Source organism: Lolium perenne, chromosome 6, assembly GCF_019359855.2.
Source record: "Lolium perenne isolate Kyuss_39 chromosome 6, Kyuss_2.0, whole genome shotgun sequence".
NCBI classification, from domain to species: Eukaryota; Viridiplantae; Streptophyta; class Magnoliopsida; order Poales; family Poaceae; genus Lolium; species Lolium perenne.
Genome location: NC_067249.2, coordinates 81139926 through 81162119, shown reverse-complemented (window position 1 = coordinate 81162119; position 22194 = coordinate 81139926). Strand labels below are relative to the sequence as shown.

At 46.9% G+C, this 22194-nt stretch overlaps 1 protein-coding gene across 1 annotated transcript; it reads left to right on the top strand.

Moving 5' to 3' along the window:
* Positions 1-19762: 19762 nt before the first annotated feature.
* LOC127307821 (AAA-ATPase At3g28580) lies at positions 19763-21499 on the top strand. Its single transcript, XM_051338598.1, has 2 exons — positions 19763-20468; positions 20555-21499. The coding sequence occupies exons 1-2, from the start codon at positions 19888-19890 to the stop codon at positions 21402-21404; spliced, it is 1431 nt and encodes a 476-aa protein (XP_051194558.1). The 5' UTR covers positions 19763-19887; the 3' UTR covers positions 21405-21499.
* The last annotated feature ends 695 nt before the right edge of the window (positions 21500-22194 follow it).

Here is a 22194-nt window from a genome sequence, read left to right as displayed (position 1 = left end):
GAAGAAAAGGTCTTCCCAATATAATGGGACAAGATGCATTGCATTCAATATCCAAGACAACAAAATCAACGGGGACAAGGTTATTGTTAACAATAATGCGAACATTATCAACTCTCCCCAAAGGTTTATTTGTAGAATTATCAGCAAGATTAACATCCAAATAACAATTTTTCAATGGTGGCAAGTCAAGCATATTATAAATCTTCTTAGGCATAACAGAAATACTTGCACCAAGATCACATAAAGCATTACAATCAAAGTCATTGACCTTCATCTTAGTGATGGGCTCCCAACCATCCTCGAGCTTCCTAGGAATAGAAGCTTCGCGTTCTAGTTTCTCTTCTCTAGCTTTTATGAGAGCATTTGTAATATGTTTCGTGAAAGCCAAGTTTATAGCACTAGCATTAGGACTCTTAGCAAGTTTTTGTAAGAACTTTATAACTTCAGAGATGTGGCAATCATCAAAATCCAAACCATTATGATCTAAAGCAATGGGATCATCATCCCCAATGTTGGAAAAAATTTCAGCAGTTTTATCACAGGCAGTTTCAGCAGTTTTAGCAGTTTCAGGCAGTTTTTCGCGCTTTGCATTTGAAGTGGAAACATTGCCAACACCAATTCTTTTACCATTATTAGTAGGAGGTGCAGCAACATGTGTAGCATTAGCATTGCTAGTGGTGGTAATAGTCCAAACTTTAGCTATATTATCTTCTTTCTCATTTTCTTCTTTTTCCCACCTAGCACGCAATTCGGCCATCAATCTTATATTCTCATTAATTCTAACTTGGATGGCATTTGCTGTAGTAACAATTTTATGATTATGATTTTCATGAGGCATAACTTTTGATTTCAAAAGATCAACATCAGCAGCAAGACTATCGACTTTAGAAGCAAGTATATCAATTTTCCCAAGCTTTTCTTCAACAGATTTGTTAAAAGCAGTTTGTGTACTAATAAATTCTTTAAGCATAGCTTCAAGTCCAGGGGGTGTGTTCCTATTATTGTTGTAAGAATTCCCATAAGAATTACCATAGCCGTTGCCATTATTATAAGGATATGGCCTATAGTTGTTACTAAAATTGTTCCGGTAAGCATTGTTGTTGAAATTATTATTTTTAATGTAGTTTACATCAACATGTTCTTCTTGAGCAACCAATGAAGCTAACAGAACATTATTAGGATCAACATTAGTCCTATCATTCACAAGCATAGACATAATAGCATCAATCTTATCACTCAAGGAAGAGGTTTCTTCGACAGAATTTACCTTCTTACCTTGTGGAGCTCTTTCCGTGTGCCATTCATCATATTATCAAGAAGCTTTGTTGCCTCGCCAAGAGTGATGGACATAAAGGTACCTCCAGCAGCTGAATCCAATAGGTTCCGCGAAGAAAAATTCAGTCCTGCATAAAAGGTTTGGATGATCATCCAAGTAGTCAGTCCATGGGTTGGGCAGTTTTTAACCAAAGATTTCATTCTTTCCCATGCTTGTGCAACATGCTCAGTATCCAATTGTTTAAAATTCATTATGCTACTCCTCAAAGATATAATTTTAGCAGGGGGATAATATCTACCAATAAAAGCATCCTTGCATTTAGTCCATGAATCAATACTATTCTTAGGCAGAGATAGCAACCAATCTTTAGCTCTTCCTCTTAGTGAGAAAGGGAACAATTTTAATTTTATAATGTCACCATCTACATCCTTATACTTTTGCATTTCACATAATTCAACAAAGTTATTGAGATGGGCAGCAGCATCATCAGAACTAACACCAGAAAATTGCTCTCGCATAACAAGATTTAGTAAAGCAGGTTTAATTTCAAAGAATTCTGCTGTAGTAGCAGGTGGAACAATAGGTGTGCATAAGAAATCATTATTATTTGTGGTTGTGAAGTCACACAACTTAGTATTTTCAGGAGTACCCATTTTAGCAACAGTAAATAAAGCAAACTAGATAAAGTAAATGGAAGTAACTAATTTTTTTGGGTTTTTAATATAGCAAACAAGATAGCAAGTAAAGTAAAACTAGCAACTATTTTTTTTTTGTGTTTTGATTTAATGCAGCAAACAAAGTAGTAAATAAAATAAAGCAAGACAAAAACAAAGTAAAGAGATTGCGATGTGGAGACTCCCCTTGCAGCGTGTCTTGATCTCCCCGGCAACGGCGCCAGAAAATCTGCTTGATACGCGTACAGCACGCGTCCGTTGGGAACCCCAAGAGGAAGGTGTGATGCGTACAGCGGCAAGTTTTCCCTCAGTATGAAACCAAGGTTTATCGAACCAGTAGGAGCCAAGAAGCACGTTGAAGGTTGATGGCGGCGAGATGTAGTGCGGCGCAACACCAGGGATTCCGGCGCCAATGTGGAACCTGCACAACACAACCAAAGTACTTTGCCCCAACGAAACAGTGAGGTTGTCAATCTCACCGGCTTGCTGTAACAAAGGATTAGATGTATAGTGTGGATGATGATTGTATGCAGAGAACAGTAGAACAATTGCAGTAGATTGTATTTCAGATGTAAAGAATAGGACCGGGGTCCACAGTTCACTAGTGGTGTCTCTCCCATAAGATAAATAGCATGTTGGGTGAACAAATTACAATTGGGCAATTGACAAATAGAGAGGGCATGACCATGCACATACATGATATGATGAGTATTGTGAGATTTAATTGGGCATTACGACAAAGTACATAGACCGCTATCCAGCATGCATCTATGCCTAAAAAGTCCACCTTCAGGTTATCATCCGAACCCCTTCCAGTATTAAGTTGCAAACAACAGACAATTGCATTAAGTATGGTGCGTAATGTAATCAATAACTACATCCTCGGACATAGCATCAATGTTTTATCCCTAGTGGCAACAGTACATCCATAACCTTAGAGGTTTCTGTCACTCCCCCAGATTCACGGAGACATGAACCCACTATCGAGCATAAATACCCCCTCTTGGAGTTAAGAGTAAAAACTTGGCCAGAGCCTCTACTAATAACGGAGAGCATGCAAGATCATAAACAACACATAGATATAAATTGATAATCAACATAACATAGTATTCTCTATCCATCGGATCCCAACAAACACAACATATAGCATTACAGATAGATGATCTTGATCATGTTAGGCAGCTCACAAGATCCGACAATGAAGCATAATGAGGAGAAGACAACCATCTAGCTACTCCTATGGACCCATAGTCCAGGGGTAGACTACTCACTCATCACTCCGGAGGCGACCACGGCGGTGTAGAGTCCTCCGGGAGATGAATCCCCTCTCCGGCAGGGTGCCGGAGGCGATCTCCTGAATCCCCCGAGATGGGATTGGCGGCGGCGGCGTCTCTGGAAGGTTTTCCGTATCGTGGCTCTCGGTACTGGGGGTTTCGCGACGAAGGCTATTTGTAGGCGGAAGGGCAGAGTCGGGAGAGTCACGAGGGGCCCACACGCTAGAGTGGCGCGGCCAGGGCTTGGGCCGAGCCGCCCTACTGTGGCGCCGCCTCGTGGCCCCACTTCGTTAGCTCTCCGGTCTTCTGGAAGCTTCGTGTGAAAATAGGCCCCTGGGCGTTGATTTCGTCCAATTCCGAGAATATTTCCTTACTAGGATTTATGAAACCAAAAACAGCAGAAAACAGCAACTGGCTCTTCGGCATCTCGTTAATAGGTTAGTGCCGGAAAATGCATAAATATGACATAAAGTATGCATAAAACATGTAGATATCATCAATAATGTGGCATGGAACATAAGAAATTATCGATACGTCGGAGACGTATCAATCAGGCACAAACAAAGCATTATCATAAGATTTATCAAAATACCATGGATTATCATAGATAACAGTAGCATAATTATTCTCACAAGTTTTACTCATAGGAAATATTTCAAGAGAATCCACAGGAACATAACATTCATCCTCCTTTGGTAAGCATGGAGGACAATCAAATAGTGTAAGAGATAAATAGTTACTCTCATTAGAAGGTTGGCATGGGTAGCTAATCCATTCTTCCTCCTTTTGTTCATCACTCTCCTCCTCTTTTTCATCCAATGAGCTTTCAGGTTCATCAATTTCCTCCTCTTGTTCATCCAATGAGCTTTCAGGTTCATCAATTTCCTCTTTCACAGGTTCCTGCAAATTGTGAGTGCATTCTTGTGCATTAATGAGTCTCTTTTTATAATCAATGATATAAGGATTATCACTGTAACTTTCTATGCAAAAATTAAGGATAGAAGAGACATAATCTTTAAGGTCCTTACAAGCAACACAAGTTTCATAATTTTTAGACATGAAGGATTCGATCTCAGAAGCTCCCATAAATAAGACAAATTGTTCTACCTCTTCGAACCCAAAATGAATATAGTTATTCCAATTATAGTTCTTAATTAAAACTTCTTCACTAAAGCCACATTGGAATTTCAGATCTTTAGTATCCTGTTTAGAGCAACAGTTTATATCATGGCGTTTAAGCAAGATTTTAGCAATTGTATTCAATTTTTCTATCACAACACTCATGACTTTACCCGTTCTTGATTCTCTATAATTCATATATATTTCAATAAGCTCCAAATAGGTTGTGGGTTCTCCCATAACAACAGTTTTTAATTTTTCGGTTTTTCAAATTTTTATGGATGGGTATATGAGAAAAATAAAACAAGACAAAAAGAAACTAGACAAAAGTAAACTAAGCAAAATAATACTAGACATAAATAAACTAAGCAAAAACAAACTAGACAAAAGTAAACTAAGCAAAACAAAATAAAATGAAATAAAAACAGAGAGAGAGGTAGAGTGTACTCCCCAGGTGAACTTATGAGTAGAGCTATGCCTCCCCGGCAACGGCGCCAGAAAATAGTCTTGATAACCCACAAGTATAGGGGATCGCAACAGTCTTCGAGGGAAGTAAAACCCAAATTTATTGATTCGACACAAGGGGAGGTAAAGAATACTTATAAGCCTTAACAACTGAGTTGTCAATTCAGCTGCACCTGGAAAAGCACTAATAACAGGGGTGATGTGAAAGCAGGAGTAATATGAGAGCAGTAGTAACAGTAACACAGCAGCAGTAGCAGTAACACAGAGGCAATGGCACCAGAAAATAGTTCATACTACTTCCAATGTCATATAGGAACGAGTATATGATGATGAGAGATGGACCGGGGTTCCCAGCTATCTACACTAGTGGTAACTCTCCAATAACAAGTGACAAGTGTTGGGTGAACAAATTACAGTTGGGCAATTGATAGGATTGAAATAGCATTAAGACAGAACATCAATATTATTAATCATGTAGGCATGTTTTCCATATATAGTCATACGTGCTCGCAATGAGAAACTTGCATAACATCTTTTGTCCTACCAGCCGGTGGCAGCCGGGCTTCAAGGGAATCTACTGGTAATTAAGGTACTCCTTTTAATAGAGCACCGGAGCAAAGCATTAACACTTGGTGAAAACATGTGATCTCATATCTAAGCCATCCCCTCCAGTTATCCCGATTCTTTGTCACTCTGGGGCCTCGGGTTCCGGACATAGACATGTGCAAACAATTTGTAGATACAATCTAAGCAATAAGTATAGAGCTTAAATCTAAGATCATGCCACTCGTGCACTAGTGACAAGCATTAAACAAGATTGCACCAATAATAACTTCACAAACTTTATAGATAGACTAATCATAATGTAACAATCCATCGGATCCCAACAAACACAACATCAGATGGATCTCAATCATGTAAGGCAGCTCATGAGATCATCGTATTGAAGTACATGGGATAGAGAGTACCAACTAGGTACTGCTAGAACCCGTAGTCCATGGGGGAACTACTCACGGAGCATGATGGAGGCGGTGGCGTCGATGGAGATGGCTTCCGGGGGCACTTCCCCGTCCCGGCGGCGTGCCGGAACAGAGATTCTGGCCCCCGAATTGGAGTTTCGCGATGGCGGCGGTGCCCCTGGAGTCTTTCTGGAGTTTCGTCAATTGGTATCGGGTTTTTAGGTCTCGAGGGATTTTATAGGCGAAGAGGCGGCGCGAGGGGGTGCCTGGGGGTCCCACCCCATAGGCTGGCGCGCCCCCTCTAGGCCGCGCCGCCCTGTGGTGTGGGGGCCCTGGGCCTCCTCTCCGGCTCCCCTTCGGTGTTCTGGTCCGTCTCGGTGAAATAAGATGTTTGGCTTTTGTTTCGTCGAATTCCGAGAATATTGCCCGAACAGCTTTTCTGGAACCAAAAACAACAGAAAACAGGAACTGGCACTGTGGCATCTTGTTAATAGGTTAGTTCCGGAAAATGCATAAGATCATTATAAAGTGTGAGCAAAACATGTAGGTATTGTCATAAAACTAGCATGGAACATCAGAAATTATAGATACGTTGGAGACGTATCAGGTACCGCCCATGGTACTGGCGAGATGCATTTGCTCCCAGTAACCTTTGGTCGCGCGGCCGGTAGTGCCAGCCTCCTCTTCCCCCGCATGGCCACGCCACTTGCAGGCCTTGCTCGCCTCCTTGCTGCATACCGGCGGTAGTACCGCCCCTATCTGGCCGGTACTACCGGCCCCAAGTCGAGCCAGCCCCAACGGGCAGAATTTGGCAGCCCTATTTAAGGCCTTTTCCTCTCTATTTTGGAGATGCTTCTTCTTCCTCCCCTCTTCTCAAGCTTTGCCCCACCATTGTTGTTCATCCTTGAGCTTGAGATGTTTCTCCCCAACCAATGTTTCTTTCATCTATTTGAGAGAAAGTTTGAGGGGATCTAGATCTACACTTTGACCAAAACCAAAATCATCTCTTTGTGAGTGAATCTTTGGGATCTAGATCTTGGAGAATTTTATGTCTCCTAATTGTTCTTCCTCTCCTATTCGTCCAATAGTTTTTGTAGCTTTGTTGGAATACGAGACAGAAGAATTTGAGCATCTTTGTGGTGTTCTTGCCATTGCATTTGGTGCATCTATTTGACTTCTCCACGTGATACGTGGAGGTGAAAGTTCGTGAGATATTTACTTTGGGAGCTTGTTCCTGTTGGGTCTTTGGACCCTAGACGACTTAGTGATCTTTGTGGTGTTCTTGGGGACTCCAATTAAATTGTGGAGATTCTTCAAAGGCAAGGCCTTTCTGGCAATTTATTGGAAGCCTCCAATTAAGTTGTGGAGATAGCCCAAGCTTTGTGCGGGTTCGGTTACCACCCTAAGACTTCACAGTGGATCGAGGACATCCCTTTTGGTGGGAATTCTCGAGGAGAATACGGTGCGGCATTGATGCCGCTTGGAGTGACTTGTCCTTCACACCGCTCCAACAGAGAGTAGCACTCACAAGAGTGCGAATTTTGGGATATATCGTTGTCTCCGCATCATCTTGATTATTCCTATACCCGAGCTCTTTAGTTAGACCATGCACTATGTGGTATCGATTCAAAGCAAAATATGTCAGATTTAGGAATCGGGGTGATTTCTTTGCTATGTATTGAACCGCATTGTTCAATAGACGTGGGACCCAGATGCTGTAAGAAAATGCTTTGTTTTTTTTTTAGATAAAAGGCACTAAAGTGCCCGACTTTGAATTAACAAAGCCAACAACGGCGAGAACGATACAAAGTGCTGAACCCAGCTTACAGAACGACACCACACACCCACACGAGCTACCGACGAAGCTAAAGCCGGAAGCGCGACCAACAAGCTCAGCCTACGCGCCTACGAGGACTCGGAGAAGAGATGGAGTCTACAGTGTCGGGCCGGAGCTCACCCGAGAGCGAGCCATTTTCACGCGCGCCTCAACATGCCTCCTCCGTCGTAGAAACACCACCGGAAGCCGACCACCACCGGGGACCAAGCCAAGATGCTCACAAACCGAACAGCAGCACGAAGGAAGCTCAACAAGGGAAGGGCACGAAGCAAGCCTTGCCGAAGATCGCCGAAGAATCACCTCCGTCACGACCATCAGTGAGCCTCACGTTGTGGGTTCCAAGACAGTGTCTTCAAGAAGAGCACGACACCGGGGTGCCGCCACCGCCCGATCCAAGGATCTTGGGTTTTCACCCGGACGAAGTAGATGGACGGAGATTGGCCTCACGACGCCTTCAGCAAGGGAACGCCGCCCGCGGACGCCGCCGCCGTGGCCCGAGGGGCAAAGGTTTCCCTTTGGCAACCTCACTGCCATCTACCCCCCACAACACTCGGCTCGCCGACCACCACGCCGCCCTCACGGCCGTGGTCACCAGCCAGCACCAGAGTCATTGGCTCGCCCGCCAACCAACATGACTCCCACCTTCCAGGGCCGCCGCCCCGGCGTCCCAACTCAGTGAACCGACGAACGAGGGAGGAGACGGGAAAACGCCGCAGCCGCATGAGGAACAGGAGCTGCAAACCGACAGCCCCCGTGGCTGCCGGGCACGCCGAAACTGGAGACGGATTGAGCCAAAGCCCAGGGCCCCTACCCTGGCCCGCAAGCGCGGCGGCTAGAGAGCCCATCCAAAACCACCGCCGGAACGCCGCCGCACCGCCGCTGCACCAGGCGACCACCACCAACCAGATCGGCAACCAGCAGCCCCCAAGGCTGCGGGCGCCCACAGATCTGGGGCGGAGGTGGGTGGGCTCGAATGTGGCGCAGGCCCCTGCCTTGGCCCGACTCGAGGCAACCGGATCGAGATCTGGCCGCACTACCCATCACCTCGCCAGGGAACTCCACGACGGGGAGGGCGGACGAAGCCGCCGGCCGCGCCCTGCCGCACCTGGCCTCAACCGCGACGCCCACGCACTCCACCGGCCCGCCGCACCACCGAGTTCGCGCCGCCCGCTGTAGGCCGCGCCGGAGAACCGTCGCCGCCGCGCGCACGCTGTAGCCGCGTAGTCGCCACGCAGTTGCAGGGCAACCGCGCCGCCGCGCCCTACCTGCACGGCGCCCTCACCGGCCGCGAAGACCCACGCCGCCACCACCGCGCGAGGGAGCAGGGGAGCCCCGCCGTCGCCGACGCCGCGCGGGCTTTGCCCGGCGACGCCTTCTGGCGGCGGCGAGGAGGAGGGGGAAGGTCGGGGGAGGACTCGAGGGAGGCGCCGCCAAGGAGCCCCCAGGTCGCCCGCGGGGGCGACGCCAGGAGCTAGGTTTAGGGTGCGTAGAGATGTGGAGATATCAGAAAACGCTTTGTCTTTCCATCTATCCTGCCCATTTAGACGTGCTGCTCCTTTCTTTACTTGGTTCGTTCTGTTAGAATAGAAGCGAACCAAGAACTTGCGTCGCTTTTTTCTTCTGAGAACATGTGTCGATGCTCTACTATGTATCGAACCGGCTCATAGCACAGTTTGATTCGCTTTTGTTGCACATAGTGCATGGTCTTATGCACTTTACTTAGCATAAGTTTTTGGTGCACATAGGTGAACCCCAGTTATATAAGTTTTGTACTTGACAAATTAAATAATAGTTTTATTCCCGGAAATTCAATTCGGCTCCCGGGTGCATATGCTCCCTCTATCAAAAAATTATATTTCGAAATGCCGAAAAAATTTGACAAAAAATTCTACATGTACATCTCCACAATATACGTATGTTTGTCAAGTTTCCGAGGAACCAATATGTTTTGTGGTCTATGTAAAAAAGAGAAAACTTATCTCCTGAAAAGCCTTATTTTTAGCATTGAATTTTGTCTTTTTTACACATGTCACAGGACAAGTCAGATTTTTATGAAACGACTTTGTGAGCGTGTAGCACATGAAGATGTACGTTCGAATTTTTCGTTTCAATTTTTTGAAATTTAAAAATGTATGTAACATGCATTTAAAAATAAAGGGAGCATATGCTCCTATGTGCCAAAACACCATTCCCTTTTATTCCACATTTATTTAGCCATTTTCGTAAATTTTTTATACCACCTATTCAACCTCCCCCTCTAGGCGGCATCCATGTCCTTTCACCTATGCTTGGGGAACAAGGAGCTTTCAATCACAAATTTTTTATAAAGCTATGGTTGGACATCAGCATGCACACCTCCTCACTTTTCATGGGTATTGAAATATTCATGTTAGTCAAAACATATTTTTTAGACAATGCTCAACACTTGAAACCCCTTTGGGATTTTTTATCCATTTGCAGTGTGCAAAATTGCAATTTGCCCAAGAAGAGACATTAATACACTTATTTTGGACATGTCCTTTTGCTAACAATGCTAGGATTTTGTTAGCCCACAAAGGACCAGAAACATGTCTTTGAAGCCTTTCAGACATAAGGAGAAACTTCAAGTCTCATTTTTCATGGAAATCCTAATTCTAATTTCCTAGGTATTTGGATAACCAGAAACAACAAAACCCTCAAGGATTAGACACCACGTATCTCCAGTTGGAATGGAACTTACTATGAGGAGCTCAAGCGTGTTAACCGCGGAATGAGGAAGAAACATGCTGAATATTTCAAGGAATGGTTGCAAATACAAATTTAGAATTGATTGCTACCATCTTCTTTATTTCTTTTTTAAAGCTTCCAAGCTTTGTAAATATCTAGATTCGTTAAAGGAAATAAAAATTATAGTGGGAAGATCTCCCACCGTTTATCCTAAAACAAATCAAGGTTCTAAGTTGTGATCAGGAGCGAATCTAGCGAAATGGTGCAATGGTGTCATCTCACGTCAATGGTTTCATCTTGTAAACATGAATCCTATTAAATGGTGTATTACCAAAGGATTTGTTAAAAGTTAATGGTGTCAGACTAGAGCTCCACCTCTGCTTGTGACAATAGTCGTTGGATAGTTTCACCAATAAAAAATTGATGATATTTAATAACAATCGCTTTGAGTATTGAATAAATTTCCTACAGGAGGGTAGGTGCTAGGTCATTCTCTATTTGTTTCTCTATCTTCGCTACAAGCGACCGTTTTCGTCCGCCGTGATCGGAATGCGTCTGGGGTCTGCTCCAGTGGGGCGACGCAAAGTGACCGGACCGTCCGCGGAGACGCAAACCTGGTCCAAATATGCGCCAGGTTTGCGTCTCTGCGGACGCTCGGCGGTCGCGGAATCTGTCCGCCTTCGGGGGTCGGCAGTGACAAGGTAAGCAAAAGATTTTTTTATTACTATTGATTGGCCAAAAGGACCATCTTTACAGAGATGGTTAGTCGAGTTAACCTAAAACTACAACGGACGTACCTACTCTCCGTCGCGCGGCCTACACCGGCCTCGGTTACTCGCAGTCGCGTGCCCTACTACTGACCGCCGGAAGGGCCGGCGCCGTCGTCGAAGCGGGAGCGCTTCGCGCACTCCGCGCGCCGCGCACGACAGCGAACGGACATCTCGTCCTGCCGCCTGCGCCGTTCGAGGGCCTCGACTAGGGTGCTGTCCCACAGGGCCACCGCCTGGGCCTTCGCCACCTTGGTAGCCACCGCCTGGGCCTCCTCCTCCGTCGCCGCCTGGAGCGACGCCGCCGCGTTCTCGTTCGGCTGGGCCGCCGCCTGGATCGCCGCCACGTCGGCGATGAATCGGGCCCTGTCCCTAGCCGCCGCCGCCACCGCTTCGTCCCTGGCGGCCTCCAGCTCGCGGTTCTCCTGCTCGACCCGCGCGGGAGAAGGGCCCCTACGCTGGAGCGAGTCCAGGTCGGAGCACATTAACCCCCGAGCCATGGCCATCGCATAGCTGTGGGCTTCCTCCTCCTCCACCCAAGCCTGACGGCGCTGGGCGTCCCCAGCTGATACGTCTCCGACGTATCGATAATTTCTTATGTTCCATGCCACATTATTGATGATATCTACATGTTTTATGCACACTTTATGTCATATTCGTGCATTTTCTGGAACTAACCTATTAACAAGATGTCGAAGTGCCAGTTGCTGTTTTCTGCTATTTTTGGTTTCAGAAATCCTAGTAAGGAAATATTCTCGGAATTGGACGAAATCAACGCCCAGGGTCCTATTTTGCCACGAAGCTTGGGGCCGCGCCGCCTGCCCTCCTGGGCCCCTCGCGTCGCCCCCTGACCTACCCTTCCGCCTACTTAAAGCCTTCGTCGCGAAACCCCCAGTACCGAGAGGCACGATACGGAAAACCTTCCAGAGACGCCGCCGCCGCCAATCCCATCTCGGGGGATTCAGGAGATCGCCTCCAGCACCCTGCCGGAGAGGGGATTCATCTCCCGGAGGACTCTACGCCGCCATGGTCGCCTCCGGAGTGATGTGTGAGTAGTCTACCCCTGGACTATGGGTCCATAGCAGTAGCTAGATGGTTGTCTTCTCCTCATTATGCTTAATTGTCGGGTCTTGTGAGCTGCCGAAGATGATCAAGATCATCTATCTGTAATTCTATATGTTGTGTTTGTTGGGATCCGATGAATAGAGAATACCATGTTATGTTGATTATCAATTTATATCTATGTGTTGTTTATGATCTTGCATGCTCTCCGTTATTAGTAGAGGCTCTGGCCAAGTTTTTACTCTTAACTCCAAGAGGGAGTATTTATGCTCGATAGTGGGTTCATGTCTCCGTGAATCTGGGGAAGTGACAGAAATCTCTAAGATTATGGATGTGCTGTTGCCACTAGGGATAAAACATTGATGCTATGTCCGAGGATGTAGTTATTGATTACATTACGCCCAATACTTAATGCAATTGTCTGTTGTTAGCAACTTAATACTGGAGGGGGTTCGGATGATAACCTGAAGGTGGACTTTTTAGGCATAGATGCATGCTGGATAGCGGTCTATGTACTTTATCGTAATGCCCAATTAAATCTCACTATACTCATCATAATATGTATGTGCATGGTCGTGCCCTCTTTATTTGTCAATTGCCCAACTGTAATTTGTTCACCCAACATGCTGTTTATCTTATGGGAGAGATACCTCTAGTGAACTGTGGACCCCGGTCCAATTCTCTATACTGAAATACAATCTACTGCAATACTGTTCTACTGTTTTCTGCAAACAATCATCTTCCACACTATACATCTAATCCTTTGTTACAGCAAGCCGGTGAGATTGACAACCTCGCTGTTTCGTTGGGGGCAAAGTACTTGGTTTGTGTTGTGCAGGTTCCACGTTGGCGCCGGAATCCCTGGTGTTGCGCCGCACTACATCTCGCCGCCATCAACCTTCACGTGCTTCTTGACTCCTACTGGTTCGATAAACCTTGGTTTCTACTGAGGGAAACTTGCCGCTGTGCGCATCACACCTTCCTCTTGGGGTTCCCAACGGACGCGTGTCGAACGAAAAGACAATACGTCAACCACGCGCATCAAGAAAATTTCTGGCGCCGTTGCCGGGGAGATCAAGACACGCTGCAAGGGGAGTCTCCACATCCCAATCTATTTACTTTGTTTTTGTCTTGCTTAGTTTTATTTACTACTTTGTTTACTGCACTAAATCAAAATACAAAAAAATTAGTTGCTAGTTTTACTTTATTTGCTATCTTGTTTGCTATATCAAAAACACAAAAAAATTAGTTACTCGCATTTACTTTATCTAGTTTGCTTTATTTTACTACTGCTAAAATGAGTAATCCTGAAGTTGAAGTTCGTATGTTTAAGCAACGAGGGGGAGAATGTTTAAGAGATGCTTGATATAGAATTAGTGATGCCCATAATAGGTGCACTAAGAAACATTCCACCACTATCTTACTCAGGAATTTTTATGTTGGTGTCTCTAGCTGGAATAGGTATGTTCTTGATTGTCTCGCGAAAGGTAATTTCCTAAGTACTCCTGCATTTGAAGCTAGCTGCATTATTGAGAGTCTATTTGGAATACCCCCTGTTGATGAAGTTAAAACTGAAATCTCTCTTGAAGATGTTATGAAAAAATTGGAAACCATAGAGAAATTTTTTTCAAGTATTGAAACTAAATTGGAAATGTTACTTGATAAAACTAATGAACTTGATAAATCCTTAGGAGGAATTGATGAAAGAATTAGTGTCCTAGGAACTTGTGTTGTCCATGATAATCAAACCAATAGGATTGGCGAACTTGAAAAAGCTATGGGAACCTTGAGTTCAACCTTTTCTTCTCTTAAATATAAGGAGAAAGCTTATGTGGGTAAGGAGCAAAAGTTTATGTATGTCTCTAAAGTGCCTAAACCAAAGAAGTATTATTATAGGCCTAAAATTGACAAAGCCCTTAGTACCACTACGGATGGGGGAGCTTATGATAACGATGCTCCGTCTCTTGATAATACTTGATACACACTTTCTGCGCCTAGCTGAAAGGCGTTAGAGAAAAGCGCTTATGGGAGACAACCCATGTTTTTACTACAGTACTTTGTTTTTATTTTGTGTCTTGGAAGTTGTTTACTACTGTAGAAACCTCTCCTTATCTTAATTTAGTGTTTTGTTGTGCCAAGTAAAGTCGTTGATAGTAAGGTTCATACTAGATTTGGATTACTGCGCAGAAACAGATTTCTTTGCTATCACGAATCTGGGCAAAATTCTCTGTAGGTAACTCATAAAATTATGCCAATTTACGTGAGTGATCCTCAGATATGTACGCAACTTTCATTCAATTTGAGCATTTTCATTTGAGCAAGTCTGGTGCCTCAATAAAATTCGTCAATATGAACTGTTCTGTTTTGACAGATTCTGCCTTTTATTTCGCATTGCCTGTTTTGTTATGTTCGATGGATTTTTCGATTCCATTGACTTTCAGTAGCTTTGCGCAATGTCCAGAAGTGTTAAGAATGATTATGTCACCTCTGAACATGTATATTTTGATTGTGCACTAACTCTCTAATGAGTTGTTTTGAGTTTGGTGTGGAGGAAGTTTTCAAGGATCAAGAGAGGGAGATGATACAACATGATCAAGGAGAGTGAAAGCTCTAAGCTTGGGGATGCCCCGGTGGTTCACCCCTGCATATATCAAGAAGACTCAAGCGTCTAAGCTTGGGGATGCCCAAGGCATCCCCTTCTTCATCGACAACATTATCAGGTTCCTCCCCTGAAACTATATTTTTATTCCATCACATCTTATGTGCTTTGCTTGGAGCGTCGGTTTGTTTTTGTTTTTGTTTTGTTTGAATAAAATGGATCCTAGCATTCTTTGTGTGGGAGAGAGACATGCTCCGCTGTAGCATATGGACAAGTATGTCCTTAGGCTTTACTCATAATATTCATGGCGAAGTTTCTTCTTCGTTAAATTGTTGTATGGTTGGAATTGGAAAATGATACATGTAGTAATTTGCTATAATGTCTTGGGTAATGTGATACTTGGCAATTGTTGTGCTCATGTTTAAGCTCTTGCATCATATACTTTGCACCTATTAATGAAGGAATACATAGAGCATGCTAAAATTTGGTTTGCATATTTGGTCTCTCTAAAGTCTAGATAATTTCTAGTATTGAGTTTGAACAACAAGGAAGATGGTGTAGAGTCTTATAATGTTTTCAATATGTCTTTTATGTAAGTTTTGCTGCACCACTTCATCCTTGTGTTTGTTTCAAATAGCCTTGCTAGCCTAAACCTTGTATCGAGAGGGAATACTTCTCATGCATCCAAAATACTTGAGCCAACCACTATGCCATTTGTGTCCACCATACCTACCTACTACATGGTATTTCTCCGCCATTCCAAAGTAAATTGCTTGAGTGCTACCTTTAAACAATTCAAAATTTATTACATCTGATTTGTGTCAATGTTTTATAGCTCATGAGGAAGTATGTGGTGTTTATCTTTCAATCTTGTTGGGCAACTTTCACCAATGGACTAGTGGCTTAATCCGCTTATCCAATAATTTTGCAAAAAGAGCTGGCAATGGGATTCCCAGTCCCGAATTAATTAACAAAAATAGACACTCCTCCATGGTATGTGATTGTTGGACGGCACCCGAAGGATTCGGTTAGCCATGGCTTGTGTAATCAAAGGTTGGGAGGAGTGTCATCATAATAAAACTAAAATAAAAAGGCACTCCTTCATGGTATGAGATTGTTGGTAGGCACCCGAAGGATTCGGTTAGCCATGGTTTGTGAAAGAAAGGTTGGAAGGAGTACCACACAAAAATAAAATAAAATGGGAGCCGCTCTTTGAAGGTTTGTCTGGCAAGGGGGTTAGAGTGCCCACTACCATTCGTTGACAACAACAAACACCTCTCAAAATTTTACTTTTATGCTCTCTATATGTTTTCAAAATCAAAGCTCTAGCACAAATATAGCAATCGATGCTTTCCTCTTTGAAGGACCATTCTTTTACTTTTATGTTGAGTCAGTTCACCTATTTCTCTCCATCTCAAGAAGCAAACACTTGTGTGAACTGTGCATTGATTCCTACATACTTGCATATTGCACTTGTTATATTACTCTATGTTGACAATATCCATGAGATATACATGTTATAAGTTGAAAGCAACCGCTGAAACTTCATCTTCCTTTGTGTTGCTTCAATACCTTTACTTTGAATTATTGCTTTACGAGTTAACTCTTATGCAAGACTTATTGATGCTTGTCTTGAAGTACTATTCATGAAAAGTCTTTGCTATATGATTCAGTTGTTTACTCATGTCATTTACATTGTTTGGATCGCTGCATTCATTACATATGCTTACAATAGTATGATCAAGGTTATGATGGCATGTCACTCCAGAAATTATCTTTGTTTATCGTTTACCTGCTCGGGACGAGCAGGAACTAAGCTTGGGGATGCTGATATGTCTCCGACGTATCGATAATTTCTTATGTTCCATGCCACATTATTGATGATATCTACATGTTTTATGCACACTTTATGTCATATTCGTGCATTTTCTGGAACTAACCTATTAACAAGATGCCGAAGTGCCGATTGCTTTGTTTCTGCTGTTTTTGGTTTCAGAAATCCTAGTAAGGAAATATTCTCGGAATTGGACGAAATCAACGCCCAGGGTCCTATTTTGCCACGAAGCTTCCAGAAGACCGAAGAGTCAACGAAGTGGGGCCACGAGGTGGCCAGGAGGGCAGGCGGCGCGGCCCCACCCTTGGCCGCGCCGCCCTGTCTCCTGGGCCCCTCGCGTCGCCCCCTGACCTACCCTTCCGCCTACTTAAAGCCTTCGTCGCGAAACCCCCAGTACGGAGAGCCACGATACGGAAAACCTTCCAGAGACGCCGCCGCCGCCAATCCCATCTCGGGGGATTCAGGAGATCGCCTCCGGCACCCTGCCGGAGAGGGGATTCATCTCCCGGAGGACTCTACGCCGCCATGGTCGCCTCCGGAGTGATGTGTGAGTAGTCTACCCCTGGACTATGGGTCCATAGCAGTAGCTAGATGGTTGTCTTCTCCTCATTATGCTTAATTGTCGGGTCTTGTGAGCTGCCGAAGATGATCAAGATCATCTATCTGTAATTCTATATGTTGTGTTTGTTGGGATCCGATGAATAGAGAATACCATGTTATGTTGATTATCAATTTATATCTATGTGTTGTTTATGATCTTGCATGCTCTCAGTTATTAGTAGAGGCTCTGGCCAAGTTTTTACTCTTAACTCCAAGAGGAAGTATTTATGCTCGATAGTGGGTTCATGTCTCCTTGAATCTGGGGAAGTGACAGAAATCTCTAAGATTATGGATGTGCTGTTGCCACTACGGATAAAACATTGATGCTATGTTCGAGGATGTAGTTATTGATTACATTACGCGCAATACTTAATGCAATTGTCTGTTGTTAGCAACTTAATACTGGAGGGGGTTCGGATGATAACCTGAAGGTGGACTTTTTAGGCATAGATGCATGCTGGATAGCGGTCTATGTACTTTGTCGTAATGCCCAATTAAATCTCACTATACTCATCATAATATGTATGTGCATGGTCATGCCCTCTTTATTTGTCAATTGCCCAACTGTAATTTGTTCACCCAACATGCTGTTTATCTTATGGGAGAGACACCTCTAGTGAACTGTGGACCCCGGTCCAATTCTCTATACTGAAATACAATCTACTGCAATCTTTGTTCTCTTGTTTTCTGCAAACAATCATCTTCCACACTATACATCTAATCCTTTGTTACAGCAAGCCGGTGAGATTGACAACCTCGCTGTTTCGTTGGGGCAAAGTACTTGGTTTGTGTTGTGCAGGTTCCACGTTGGCGCCGGAATCCCTGGTGTTGCGCCGCACTACATCTCGCCGCCATCAACCTTCACGTGCTTCTTGACTCCTACTGGTTCGATAAACCTTGGTTTCTACTGAGGGAAACTTGCCGCTGTGCGCATCACACCTTCCTCTTGGGGTTCCCAACCAGCCAGGGACTCGAAGGACGCGAGCAGAATCCGCTGCTCGTCGGCACACTCGAAGCGCATGGGCACGGGGATGTCGTCGTCCGCGATGTCGTGGATGACGGCGTCGGCCGGAGGGGCCGCGATGGCCGCCCGCGCCTCCGCGAGCTCGACCCTGGCGTCGGCGAGCTCGGCCATGGTGTTGGCGATCTCCGCCCTGGTCGCCGCGAGGCGCCCTTTCGCGCGCTCTGCCGCCTTCGCCTCCTCGACCTCCGCCTCCGCCGCAGCCACCTCCAATTCCAGCTGTTGGGCCTCAACGCCGCCGGCGGCTACCTCCTCCTCTGGGTGGAGCTGGCGGCACATGTGAACAACGTGCTCCCAATTCATGTGGTCGGCCATGGATGGATGGTAGCTTGAGGTGTGCCCGTCGCCCCCGTCAGTGTCCACCATATATAGCCACGGCGGGGCGGGAAACGGCGTTGGCGCGCAGGGCGTTTCCCGCGCGCGCGAAACACCGACGAAACTTGCCAATGTATTGGGAAAGCGCGGGAACGATCGTCGTCGCGTGGGAACATTTAATCGCCGGCAGCAGTCCTCGACGGGACGTAAAACGCCATTAGGGAGCTTGACGTTGTCCCCGGTTAAAAAATGCGTCCGCACCGCTGGAGGTACCCCAGACGCAAACGGTCGCCCTGGACCACATCGCGTCCGTGGGCCAACCCAAACGGACATTTCGGACGTCCGAAATGCGTCGACCCGCTGGAGATGCCCATATTAAAAGAAAAGTAATTTGCTAGTTCTGAGCTGCTCGTAAGTTAATTTCTACGCTGTTAGATTTGATTTGCTCTGTGATTCATGGTAGTTGACAGTTTCAATAAGAATTGCAATTAAAATTTGATGATAGTTCTCTATCGACTGAGAAATAGTCATACCCAAAAGAAAAAGAGGATATCCCTTGAGTAATTAGAGCATCTCCAGTTGCGTCCCCCAAATGACGTTTGGGGGACGGTGGACAAGAAATGGGGAAAATCGCGTTCCAGTCGCGTCCTCCAAAGCTAAATAGCGCCCATTTTATGTCCGGCGTTCCTGGTAGAGAATCTGTACATAGAGTCTCTACCGGGGACGCCGGACACAAAAACAGCGCCCGGACGCATGCATGCAGCCCCTACTCCCCACATGTAATTCTCTTTTCCCACACTTTATCTCACCTACTTTTTCCACATGGAGTGGTCCCCTCTATTAAAAATCATGCATCCGGACGCTGTTTGAGGGACGCGGCTGAAAATGGCCTCTTTTTTTACAGATTTTTCGTCTCTTTATATCCGGCGCGGTCCTAAACATTCCCCAAATCATTTATATCGGACGTTTTTTGAGGGACGCGACTGGAGATGCTCTTACATGGTGAAGTTACTGCGTGCAGTTCTGAAATGTTCTCTTCGAGTTCCCGCAGGAATTTTGCGTGGAATCAAAGCAAGCTCTGCTGTTGAATTTGGTCAAAAGTATATGAGCGCCTGACGCCGTTGACGTCACAACTCAGACGGAAGCCTGTCGTATAGAAGGGCAACGATGGGACGATTCCTGCTCTCGCCCGACCGCGTCGAAGCAAAACCGAGGAGCCGCCCAAGGGCCAAGGCCCAACACCCGGACCGGAGTAGTACTTTTTAGGGGAGAAGAGGAGGACAGGTGCCACCCGCACAGCACTTTCGGAACAAAAACCCCAACCCGGCCGCACACAAGCCCCGGCGGCGGCGCTCCCAACCCTCCGCCGACTCACCGCGATGCCGCGGCCGAAGGGGGCGGTGGAGCGGTACGCCGGGCTGGGATCGGCGCTGACGAGCCTGGGGTCGGCGCTGGCGGGCCTGATGTTCGTGTGGAGCATGGTCCGCCCCTTCCTCCCGCGCACCGTCTTCAAGTACTACCTCGGCCACCTCATGCGGCAGCACGCGCGCTGGCTCGTCGCGCTCCTCGACCCCTGGCTCACCATCACCATCACCGACCACGACGGCGGCGGCCGCCACGGCATCGGGGCCGTCTACGACCGGGCCAAGGCCTACCTCAGCGCCCAGTGCGCCACCCGGGCGAGGTCGCTCCGGGCCGAGCTCGCCGCGCGCGGCTCCGAGCGCTTCCTCCTCAGCATGGACCACAACGAGGAGATCGCCGACGACTTCCAAGGCGCCACCGTCTGGTGGCACTCCGTCTCCCTTGGAGGGCCCGTCCCCCGCCGCTCCTACCGGCTCGTCTTCCACGAGCGCCACCGCGACCTCATCGTCCAGTCCTACCTCCCCCACGTCTCCCGCGAGGGCCGCGCCATCATGGCCAGCACCCGCCGCCAGAAGCTCTTCACCAACACCTTCGACCGGTGAGCTTCCACGGACCTCCTCTCCTCGGGGACCGATTTCTCCTTCCTCTTAATTACCAGCTCGACGCGTGCGTGTTTCTTGGCAGGCACAACTCCTCCTGGAGCTACGTGGTGTTCGAGCACCCCTCCACCTTCGACACGCTGGCCATGGACCCTGCCAAGAAGCGCGCCATCATGGACGACCTCGACGCGTTCCGGAACGGCAGGGACTACTACGCGCGCATCGGCAAGGCCTGGAAGCGCGGCTACCTCCTCTACGGCCCGCCGGGCACCGGCAAGTCCACCATGATCGCCGCCATGGCCAACTACCTCGACTACGACGTCTACAACATCGAGCTCACCTCCGTCACCACCAACGCCGAGCTCCAGCGCCTCTTCGTCGAGACCAAGGGCAAGTCCATCATCGTCGTCGAGGACATCGACTGCTCCGCCGAATTCACCGGCAAGCGCGACAGGAAGAAGCCGCCGCCGCCGGGCCCCGACGACTACGAGGAGGCCAGGAAGGTCACGCTCTCCGGCCTGCTCAACGCCATCGACGGGCTCTGGTCGGCCTGCGGGGGCGAGCGCATCATCATCTTCACCACCAACCACGTCGAGAAGCTCGATCCGGCGCTCATCCGCCGCGGCCGCATGGACAAGCACATCGAGATGTCCTACTGCTGCTTCGAGGCCTTCAGGTTCCTCGCCAGGAACTACCACGGCATCGACGCACACCCTCTGTTCGACGACATCGAGGCGCTGCTGGACGAGGCCGAGATCACCCCCGCCGACGTCGCGGAGCACCTGATGCCCAAGTGCGCCGCTGACGACGCCGACTCCTGCCTCGCAAGTCTTGTCAAGGCGCTGGTCGAGAAGGCAAAGGAGAATGCCACGACGGCTGTGATCAACTCCATCGACGACCTCCTAAAGGACGACGAGACTGTGCTGGACAAGTAGAATCTGTTTAACCACGAACAAATCGCTCTGTGTTAGGAGTAACCTTAGAATGATCTGCGCAGGAAAATGTAGTTCAGTTCATCTATTGCCTAGTTAGTTAGAGCATCCCCACTCGTTGGCGCTCCCCACGCCCAAATCCGGCGAAATTTTCGTCCGGATTGGATGAAGATTTGGCGTGGGGAGCGCCGAAGTTCCAGCCGTCCCCCCGGCAGGAAACCCCCAACCTCGACCATTTGACATATTTCAAACAAATTCAACATAAAATTTAACAAGTTCGGCAAACAAGAGGACGAAAATTGCTGAAACAAATTCGGCGATAACAGTACAATGTTTAACAAGTGCTGAAACAAATGAAGCACACAAATTTCACAATTTTTCAAACAAATTAAGACAGACTAGTTGGCGTCGGCGTTGGCGTTGCCTCGGAGCCTCCATATGTGCTCCACCAGATCATCTTGCAGCAGCTGGTGCATTGTAGAGTCTCGAATCTCCTGACGCATAGCAATGAAGGCGGCCCATGATGGAGGCACCTGGTGATTAGGCTGTGCAAGAGGACCCTCTCTCTCATATGGTGCTTCTTGCTCAGCCAGAGGAACCGGATGCTTTCGCTCATCTTCAATAATCATGTTGTGTAGGCACACACAGCAGTTCATCACCTCCCACATCTGATCTTTGGACCAAGTCATAGCGGGGAACCGGACGACAGCAAATCTCTGCTGTAGGACACCAAATGCTCGCTCGACGTCTTTTCGGCAAGCTTCTTGTTTCTTGACAAACTCGCAAAGTTTGG

Excerpts from the sequence above, each read along its gene's own strand:
- LOC127307821 (XM_051338598.1), top strand. The coding sequence starts at position 19,888 with ATGCCGCGGCCGAAGGGGGCGGTGGAGCGGTACGCCGGGCTGGGATCG. Across the intron at positions 20,469-20,554 it reads TTCACCAACACCTTCGACCG|GCACAACTCCTCCTGGAGCT; the intron begins GTGAGCTTCCAC and ends GTTTCTTGGCAG.